We start from the raw sequence: 10828 nt of genomic DNA, 5'->3' as shown, positions 1-10828 counted from the left end.
CGGGGGAAAGTTCCTCCGTGTCCGTTCTGAGCACCGCAGGCTTCCGAAGGCGGACACGCCGCGGCCGTATAGGGGTTCGTCTTTCACCGAGGCGCTCGGCGTTTGCCTTGCAGAAACATTATCCTGAACGACCCCGGGAAGCGGAACGCCCTGTCCCTCTCCATGCTGCAGGCGCTGAAGGAGGACCTCCTGCACGACGTCAAGAGCAAAGAGCTCCGAGTGATCGTCATTTCGGGTATTGCCTCCGTGGGGAGCTGAGCGAAGCGGGTGGCACGCGGGGTTCCGTGCGGTGTAGGGCTGAGGATTGCACGGAGTTACTGAAAATGGGAACTGAGGGGATGTGGTTTTCATGCGCCCTGCCAGGAGCCTTCCCTGGTCAGACCAGCCTGCTTTGACTTCCGTGTGTTTCATTCCTCCTTCTGGAACATGGCATTGACAGTTGATTGACTTTTGCTTTGTTTTTGTTGATAATTAACATGGGTAGAGAGAAACGCTGTTGAAACACTTGTCAGAATGCTGGTGTGTCCGTCAGGTCGCAGCGCTGTGTTTGCAGAATCAATAAGCCACGTCTGGTAGCTATCAAACTGAGAACAAACAGTTCTGGGTGCTGGCTTTCATGCAGAAACAGGCTGAAGAAGTCTCAGCAGAGTTCTCATGGTTGCTGTCAGTCTTCAACGCAGACTTTGTAGCGGAGTCCTCTTCAGTGAGGCAAAAATGCAGATGTGATTAATTTCCAGATGATGTCGCTGTGATGCAGTGAGCTGAAGGATGTTAACTGTGTGGTTATTGCTAAATGCTGTTATAATAATCTGGTCTGTAAGAAATGCATAGATGAGGTGGCATCTTCATAGTTATAGTTGGAAATGTTGCATCCGTAAAAGTAGCTGAGAAGCTCTGAAGGATTAAGATTTAGGAGGAAGTTTTGCACACAGAGGGTGAAGCACTGGAACAGGTTGCCCAAAGAGGTTGTGGATGCCCCATCCCTGCAGGCATTCAAGGCCAGGCTGGATGTGGCTCTGGGCAGCCTGGTCTGGTGGTTGGTGACCCTGCACACAGCAGGAGGTTGAAACTAGATGGTCACTGTGGTCCTTTTCAACCCAGGCCATTCTATGATTCTGTGATTAAAAAGCTTTAGGTTGGTCTATTTTTATGGCAGGTATGTTCATAAGAAAGGAAAACTGTTGTAGATACAGTTATCCATAAAGGGTGCTTTGTTCTTAGCTGCCACTTGAGGAAAGCAAATCCAAAACATAGATTGACAGATTCCTGCTCTTTTTCTACCCAAGCCCTGGAGAAGCTTTTGGGGTTCCTTAGGTGAATATTAGCAGTGAAGGAACAAAGGGATTGCCCTCCTGGTTCTCCTCCAGCAGAAGAACCTTTTATTTGATTGTTAGATTAAATGCATGACACAGAAAATCTGGATGGTGAGGTGCTGGAACAGGCTGCCCAGAGAGGTTGTGGATACCCTTTCCCTGGAGGTGTTCAAGGCCAGATTGGATGGGGCCCTGGGCAGCCTGGTCTAGTATTAAATGGGGAAGTTGGTGGCCCTGCCTGTGGCAGAGGGTTGGAGATTCCTGATCCTTGAAATCCCTTCCAACCCTGGCCATTCTGTGATTCTGTGATTCATTAAATCTTCATACAGTAAATGGGGAACGTTGTGTTTGTTTAGTGTGAGAGCAGAGCAGTTTGTTGGCACTCTGGCTGACCAGTTTGTGTTGTACCAAGGAGAAGTTCAGTGTGGTGTCTTACCAGAAACTGGGCTCAGAAGTGTAAAGAGCCTTATTTTTAACAGAGTTAACTTGAAATGGAGGTAGAACGAGGCCTTTGAAAATGTTTATTGGCATATCGGTTAAATGCTGCATTTGGCAATTCCAAGTCGTTGTGAAACCCAGAAGGAAATATTTAGGAACTGAGTGCAGATCTCCCTCCCCAGCCTCCTTTGTGATGACCATTGTCGCTCCTGTACCTTTAATGGGGTATTGACACAGCTCTTGGTTTCTTGATTAGTTCAGTCTAATTTTTTATTTAATTCTTCACAGCTGAAGGACCTGTATTTTGTTCTGGTCATGATTTAAAGGAGCTGTCAACCCAAGACGATGTGAAGCATCATACCCAAGTATTTGAATTATGTGCAGAGGTAAGCAGATATTACATGCTACCCTGATTTCCCTGGTATGAAGAACAAGTAGTGATGCTGGTTTATATTAATATCTGATGCTGGTGAAATTGTATTTCTCTTTGTGCAGATAAAAGTGCTAGATTGCCAACTTGTATTTTTACTACAATGGGTATCATCATGGTTGTGTTTCAGCAGTTTCCCCATGTATGTTAGCAATACTGTGTGGTGCAGTATCTGAGAACTTATTATTCTCTGCAGAAGAGTTTGAGACAGCTCAGAGTGTCACTTCTCCAGAGGCTTCTCAAGTACGTAACCATATGTACCAGGTGCTTGGGTTTTTTTCAGAGAAGCATTTGACTTTGAATTTCTATAGCTATAAGGAGCATTTATTTGTTTCCCTGCACGCATGAATGTATTGTTACTCTTTTGTTCCCATCTCTCAAGATGAGATGAAAATTTTTTTTAAACAAAGTGAGGCAAAATCTGATGAGATTCAAAACTGAATGTAGGTAACTTAAGTAACATAAAATTTGCTGAACTTTATCTACTGGAGAATTTGAGGTAGCAATGAAAATTTTTCTTGCTACACTGTGCTAATGATATTTTTTTAAATCCAGATAATGAGAGTAGGCAGTTAAATAGCATTTTCTATCTGCAAGTACTGAAATTAGTTGAGTTTGTTGATCTCCACTGTAATTAAGGTGATCCTGAGTTAGAAAAGTTAGACAAATTTATCTTTCTTAACTTCTCCCATCTAAAGCTGGATAACCCCCTGCCCAGCTTTAGGGAGAGAGATTACCCATCCTAGGCAGACATCCAGTCTTGAGATGACTGTGTCTGGGTGAAATCAACCCAGGCTCAACACCATGTAGGAACCAGCAATAGGTTCTCCTAAGTCAGTTTTCCATTACAGGGCTGATGAATGTGGGGGTGATGTGTCTCAGATACCACTTTCCACATCCAGGAATACTGGGCCTGCAGTGCAGAGAGATATGCTAGCTTCATGCAGATTTAATTCAAGTGTTTTTACCTTTGTTTCTCGTGCTTTCCATTTCTATTGGAGTTAGCAGGACTAACTTGTGCTAGATAAACACAGCTGAGCAGCTACTGAAAGTGCAGTGGTTTTGTGCATTAAGGCACACTAAAAGTCAGTTATGCAGAGAGCTTATATCTTTGAACTCAAGTCTGTGATGCTGAAAGTGTGCATCAGTTCTGTGAAGCAGGTGCAAGTTTTAATACAGCCACTGCTTAACTTTGAGGACTAACTGGTCCCTTATTTTTGTGTGCATACAGGTTATGACTTTAATCCAGAGACTTCCAGTACCAGTGATTGCCAAAGTGAATGGCCTGGCCACAGCAGCAGGCTGTCAGTTAGTGGCAAGCTGTGACATTGCGGTGGCAAGTGAGAAATCACGCTTTGCTACTCCTGGAGTAAACATTGGATTGTTTTGCTCCACACCAGCTGTGGCCCTGGGCAGATCTCTTCCAAGAAAGGTAAGCTTCTTTCTCAGGTACTCTGAAATTTTGCAGTAAGTAGCATCCAATGCTGGGAGTTTCAGTTCCATTGCCTTAACTTCATCTTCCTGCAGTATGACACTCAAAATACTTTGTTGCCAAAAACATGCTCATAATGCTTTGGACTAAGGAAAAAATGAGATGACCTCTGCTTAGGGAAAGCAGCTTCCCACTGATGTGATTCCAACCAGGAGGAATTCGTATCAGCCACACACCAACTCAGCAGTCCCTCTCCTTTCCAGCAGTCAGTGCTTTAGACAACGATGTTCTCCCCTTGATGAGAAACCTCTGAGTGAGTTCAGGACACCAATCCCACTGAGCTGTCAGTTCCTGCCAGGCAGTGACATTTCACTGCCAGCGTGATCTGCCTGGGTTTAGATCAAGTTACTGTAAATAGCATCTGAAACCCTCCTGTACCTTCTTCCTTAGTTATTTCCTACTGCTTGTATTACACATCTCTCACTGCATAAGCAGTAGTGTGATCTGTAAAGGCTCCATAAATGAGAAAAGAAATTTTGTGATCCACATAGATTCTCGTGGACGGACTCTTGAGGTACAGTAGAACTCTGCTGAGATGTGAGGCCAAATGGATGAAAGCTTCAACTTCAAATTTCCTATCCTAAGGCAGATACTTTCAGAAACTCTGCATTAGACTTAGTAAGGGCTTGATTACTTATTATTCTATGCAGAGCTTAAAATACTAAGCTAGATTGTTTGACTTTGTGGAGGATCCACATTTTTCTCTATTCCTACAGCAGTTAGTAGAGATTTTGAGCTTTTGGAGAAGGAAAAAAGCAGTGAGTTGAGTTGACTTAACATGATTATCTTTTCTTGATCAGGTGGCATTGGAGATGCTTTTCACGGGTGAGCCTCTTTCTGCCCACGAAGCGTTAATGCATGGGCTTGTCAGCAAGGTGGTTCCAGAAGACAAGCTGGAAGAAGAGACCATGAGAATCTCTCACAAGATCTGCGAAAGCAGCAAATCTGTCCTGGCACTGGGGAAAGCCACCTTCTACAGACAGATGGCGCAGGACCTTGATACTGCTTATAAAATAACCTCTCAGGTCATGGTCGATAATTTGACTTTGAGGGATGGGCAGGAAGGTATCGAAGCCTTCATTCAGAAACGCAAGCCTGTCTGGTCACACGCTCAGGATAAGAAGAAATGAATGCTGTTTCTAAGCTAAGCTGTGTTTCCATGATTCTTCACACAGTTGCCTTTGGGAAATATATTTCTGTTCTTATTGAAAGCTAAATTTCTTAACATACACAATGCCAAAGCCACAATAAATTATTTCTTGTAAGTACATGTAATAAATTTTAAGAAAAATCAGACCAAATGCTTGGTTTTTTCAGCAATTAATTTCATCTATGGTTTCAGAAGTAACTCCATGCTACAAAAATCAGTTTGATGTGTCCCAGGTGATAGATGGAATCGCAGGAACTGGGAAAGAACTCAGATCACCCTGTTGAGTTACTTGCTTTGCTCACTGCTCCTGAGCATCCTCGGCATCGTGCTAACAGCCATCCTGCTGGCAGGCTTGCCTTTTATTTTGAACTGAAAAACTGCCACAGTGAAAAGTCAGCAGTTTTGTCATTGGGCCACAAAGTTACCACATGGAGCTAGAGGAAACCCAGGCCAAGTTTTATTTGATGCAGTTGCAGCCAGTCTGTTTCAGAATGTTCCTTAGTTCCGAATGAGAATTTCCGTTTGTCTCTATTAATAGAGAATTAAAGGGTTTGGACACACTCCAGAGGTGGTGGTAATACTTACTGTAAATGATTTGAATTCTGTTCAGCATGTTACAGACAAAAGCCTCTAACAATAGCCCATTAATTCTTATGAGTATTACCTACTAATGAACTGTATGCATTTTTAGTTTGTCTCCTTCAGCCAGTCCTGTTGTTTTACCATCAGCTCAAATTAGCACTTGCCTCTAGAGTTCCAGCTCTAGAGAATTTTGCTGTTGACTCTTCAGAGGCTAAGCCTGGCTTGGGGTGTTCAGTTTCATGAAGCACACGCTGCAAAAGCTGCTGCCAGACACTTCAGCAGGCACTCTGACCTGGCAGTGTTTTGATCCAGTCATAATGTCCAGGCTTTATCATGGAATCTTAGGCATGATGGTTTGAAAGCTCGGCTTTGTACTCAGAACTGGGCTTTACCAGCACTGTAAGATGTCAGCCCTGGATTTAATGTCTTGACAACTTCCAACAAGAAGCATTCAGCTGCTTTTCTGAATAGTCTGTACCAGCGACATGCAACTTTCCTGGTGGAAAAAAAAAATGCCCACCATGAGCCTCAAAGCAGCAGGTTTTTGGCCATTGCCCCTTGCTACATAATCTGACATAAGTAAGGAAACCATGCCTTCATCATCACTGTATCTCACCTCAAGCAGTCAAAGGCTGCACTTAGACCACACTTAGACCCCTCTGTGCCAGATTATGCAAATCCAGCTTCTTCAGCTCTCCTTGTAGGTCATGCTCTCTAGGTAATCAACCCTTTTGCATGAGCTGTGTCAAAACTGGTCTGTATTCCAAATAATGGCCTCACCAGTGCTGAGTAGAAGGAAATAAAATATTTCCTCCATCTCCTGGCCACGTTGAGCCAGCAAGTATTGCTCAGTATGCATTTTGTCTTATTTGTGATAAGAGTGCATTGCTGGCTCATGTTCAGCTGGGTATCCCCTCTAAGTGGGACTGCAGCTCTGCCTGCCTGGTCCTAGCCTGCACTGGTGTTCGGTCTTACTCGTCCCCAGGTGCAGAATCTTTCAATTCCCCTTATGGTCCTTCTGGACTGAAGCCAGGCCATTCAGTGTATCAGCCATTCTCCCAATTTAGCATCATCTGCAGATTTGCTGAGAGTGTGTTATTGGTGAAGTGATATCAATCCATAATGATCAACATGGCATGGCCTCTCAGAGATGATGTTTTTTTCTGAAGTTCCACACAGCTAAATTGTGATGGCTTACCTATTTCATACTTAAACAGTCTTCTAAGAAAATCAGTTGAATCACTGTGTGGGCACGTTTTTTCTCTTCACTGACAGCAAAAGTAACATAAAGTCTCAAGCCAGATCAGATGAATCCTACCTGTAGCTAAACTAAAACTACAAGGTGGGAACATCATGAATCAAGAGGGATTTTGTATGTAGTTGCAACAGCTCCACTTCAGAATGTCCCAAGTGAGGCCTTCTAGGAGGTGCTTGGATGGGGCCCTGGGCAGCCTGATCTGTTCTGATGCCCACGGCAAGAGGTTGGAACTGAGTAGGTTTTAAGGTCCCTTCCAACCCAAGGCATTCTATGATTATACTAGTGAATTATACCTGGAAATTTTGGAGCAAAACTTAACCTCTTCTTATGGGCCTACACATTGTAATTCAAACCAGTGATATTTCATTCATGTGCATGCAGCCCAGCAAAGCAATTCTTTTCTATCCACAGTCAAGATGAAAGAAAAAAGAGATTTCCAATTCTGCAGCAGTTTTTAATTTGAGAAACTTCACCATTAAGAACAGTTTGTTTCTATAGGAATGTGACAAATGCAGACGTTTTCAAAATAAAATTTCTACTATTTTCACTGAGAAGATTGAATAAGTTTTATATAAACTTACGTAGTTTATATAGGTTGGAAAATGTTCTAAGCAGTTAAGATAGTGAAGAGTTAAATCTGGAGCCCAGTAACCTTCATCATGTCCTTTTTAATACAGTAAGATGCTGCACTCACTCAGACTGTTCCCCCATGCTGCTCTAAAAGCATTAGGAAACAGTAAATTGTTTAAAAATATATTTATATTTAATGGCTATGTTGCAAGTACTCAGCAAATCTCTACTGGCTCTTTGTTCCAGGCTTTTAGAAATAAGTACATTATCTGATTTTTGCAGAAGAGTGCTCTTTCCAACTAACTGCAGTAATAAAATGGTTTTGGTGGCCATCTTAAAAATGAATGACAGTTGAGTTGAATACATTCTTTCAGATATTTAGAAATTCGCCTTCTGAAAGTGATTGCCATACATACAAGACAGGGTTTGGTGTTACTGTTAATTCCTAGTTTTAATTTTGAAGAAAAACCCTTCATTTTTAAAGAATAATCACTTCATTTGAAATAATTATGCTGGAATGGAGTTGGACCTGGTCATCTTATGTCTACATGTGGATATGTTGAATTTGAATGGTCTCGTGAGACTCTTAGTGTCACAAAGACATAGAGGCATCCTCAGCGTTACTCACTATGAGTGGATCGTGGCACTAATGGACATGCTGCATAAAGGATGGCATACTTTAGCAACATGAAGTGGTGATGGGAAGAGAAGCTAAGTATCAAAAATGGTGAACTGCTTGTTTGTAGGGCAGGCTGAGGGTAGGTATCTTTCCTTATCACTGGCCTTCCGTGTAAAATACCAAACCCCACAGTGCCTCAAGTTCCTTTGCAGTTCAGATCCATGGAAACTGAGGAAGCTGTTGATGGCTGCATTCAGGTCCTTAAGGATACTGTTTCTCTAGGGTCATGGTCTCTTCCAGTCACTGGTCTCTTACAAAGCACGACGGATGTTTGTGCTGTACTTTCAGATATTTAAAAGGAAAACATAAGTATATTTTAACTCAGTTTCCGGAGTTTTTGTATTATTTCATGTAATAAAATAATTGTGTAATTTGTGATCATTAGTTCAAAAAAAATGGTGGCATCTGTAGGAAAATCTCCTCTTGCTTGAGCTGCTAGAAAGAGAAGGGCTTTGGAAGGCTTTAGAACATTCCTGCACTGGCCTCTGTGCACTGACAAAGCAACGTCATTTTTCATTTCTGACCTGTAATTTTTACTTTTGCCCATATCTGCCTCTATTGTTTAATTTAATGGACTTGCAGGCCATCCCTGGGAAACAGCATGGTTCCAGAATTGTTAATTAAGCTCTACAGCCAAGAAACAGCAAACCAAATGATAGATTGGGAGCCTTTCCACTGTGGCTATCTGTTGCCTGAGGGAGAGTTCATCCTAAAATAGCAAGGAGTCTATCCCTCATCAGCCATTCATTTTTATTAAAGAATCTACTCTCCAGTGGTCTGCCAGGTAATTAGCCTAGTTTCAAGTGACTCTAATAGCATGTGGCATACACTGAGCCTTCTCTGTAAACTAAGACTCCATCTGTGTAGAGCTTCTGGGATGCAACTTGTCACTGCAAATGACAGAAAGGAATGAGTTTCCTATTCGTATACACAGGAACAGCTGGAATGGAAATGCAGAAAACTCAAGCAAGGAATTGCCAGTAGGAATGTAATTACAGAATCACAGAATTATTGAGATTTGGGAAAGATGATAGTGAACCATCTGGCCACTGCCCTCAGAGTGTCAGTGAAGTAGAGGCATTACAAGATTGTTTGTCAGCCTTTGCCTGAAAATGTTATAGGAAATATATAGGCCAAATCTGGAGGATGTGGTCATATAATCACTCGTGCTGTAACCACAGTCTCCCTTCAATAACAAGTTTCAAGTCAGGATGCAGAGACTGGTGGAGTAACACACAGAACAAGGTCGTTCCTAATTCATGCACTTGGCAATATTGTGCCTTATCACATCATTTATGGGCTGAATGCTGAAGGTAGAGCCAGACTCAGGAGATGGGCAAGGTATTTATAATGATCACATTCCACAGAGCTGACAAACAGAATGGGAGTCTACATCATCTGGAATTACACATAAGCTTCCTGTGGTTCTCTTAAAGCAGCCCAGCACAGGATTCAGCAGACTAAGAATTAGTTTTGTGACGGTTTGAAGTAATCTCCATTAGCTGCAGAGGAGAGAGCTTGAAGATGTGTGCTGGAAAGACACAAAAAGCTAGACATATTTTACATTAAAAATACATGGCTGTCTCACTGGGAAAAGGCAGCACCATACTTTCATGGTTCAGCTCATGATTTCTGAGCATTTGGACAGCACTGTGTCCTTCACAGAATTGCCTCTGGGTAATTCCTCTGCTGTCATTCTTGTGTTGCAGGTGGGGAAATGGGGGCCAAATGTGCTCTGTTTGAGGTCTCACAGTGAGCCAGTGGCATAGTAACAATGATATCCAGAATGCAGGCACCTGCTCCTTGCACTTCTTCAGCAGCAAAGGTTTCAGTAAAATCAGCAGAAATGCAGGGTTACCACGTGCCCTGACAGCCTGCAAAGGCTTCTAAGCAGGAATTATGAGCTACTGCATCAAAGGTCCCACATTTGACATTTATTGGCTTTTTGATGAATGTGGGGGTAATTTTACTGTCAACAGTTTCTCATTAGGAGCCTGGCAATGTTCTTTCTGACCATTATCTTGCTCAAAATTGTATCAGGTTGCTACAAAGAGCAGAGATTTTTTGTAAAGCCCATCTATCTCTGTAGCCACTAAATGTTCTAATAATTCTACATTAAAATAATTTTGTGGAAATGCAGGCTGCCTCCTCTAAACAATGAGAACAGACAAATTTTGAAACTTCTATGGGGACCTGAAGCTATAGGACAAAACTCATACTGCGATGAGTAGGATTCATTTTTCTTCATCTGGACAGCATTGCACATAGATTACACTAATTCTGAATTGAGCCAGTCATGCATCCCCATCCTGTTCTATGCATCTTTAAAAAGAGACCCCAAAAGAGACAAAAGCATTGGAGCTGTACATTTCTCACTCCCCATTGCATAACGAACTGTTTCCTGACTGTTTGTTGTCAGTGTTCCAGTTGTTTGTTTGGATATTTTGGACAATCTTACAGCTTCTATAAAAAGAAAGCAGTAGAAATGTACTTCTAATACCACTGTGTGTTTAGAAAGGGAAGAATCATTCATGAACCTTCATTACTGCCAACTGTAGTATTTTTCATTCTAAGACTTTTAAAATGTTAATATTAAACATTTGAATTCTGAAGTCATGATAATGGGAGCATCCCAGGGCTCCTCTATATTTATTTTTTATGGTTGTTATAGAGAAAAAAACTGGAAAACAAAACCAGATGATGAAATAACAAATGAAATCTCTACTACTGAAATTGAAGCCATGGGCTTTGGAATATTAATTCATGACTGCTGAGCAGGGCCAGCAGCATAGGCACCTGGATATTTTAACATAGTTTTGTCGTAGCTACTTAGTAGAATAGATTCTAACTTTTCCCCCTTAGATGTGATACTGTTTTCAGGCTTTTAATGTTTTGGAGTTAATTATATATATATAT

General features: G+C 42.0%; 1 protein-coding gene across 1 annotated transcript; it reads left to right on the top strand.

The window, feature by feature from the left end:
• The first annotated feature begins 13 nt into the window (after positions 1–13).
• On the top strand, positions 14–4969 carry ECHDC3 (enoyl-CoA hydratase domain containing 3). The gene is made up of 4 exons (XM_019618883.2): positions 14–235; positions 2040–2137; positions 3413–3613; positions 4474–4969. Exons 1-4 carry the CDS (start codon positions 163–165, stop codon positions 4801–4803), a joined length of 702 nt encoding a protein of 233 aa, XP_019474428.1. The 5' UTR covers positions 14–162; the 3' UTR covers positions 4804–4969.
• The last annotated feature ends 5859 nt before the right edge of the window (positions 4970–10828 follow it).

The sequence above is a fragment of the Meleagris gallopavo genome, chromosome 1 (assembly GCF_000146605.3).
Source record: "Meleagris gallopavo isolate NT-WF06-2002-E0010 breed Aviagen turkey brand Nicholas breeding stock chromosome 1, Turkey_5.1, whole genome shotgun sequence".
NCBI classification, from domain to species: domain Eukaryota; kingdom Metazoa; phylum Chordata; class Aves; order Galliformes; family Phasianidae; genus Meleagris; species Meleagris gallopavo.
This window is presented reverse-complemented; position numbering and strand designations above follow the sequence as displayed.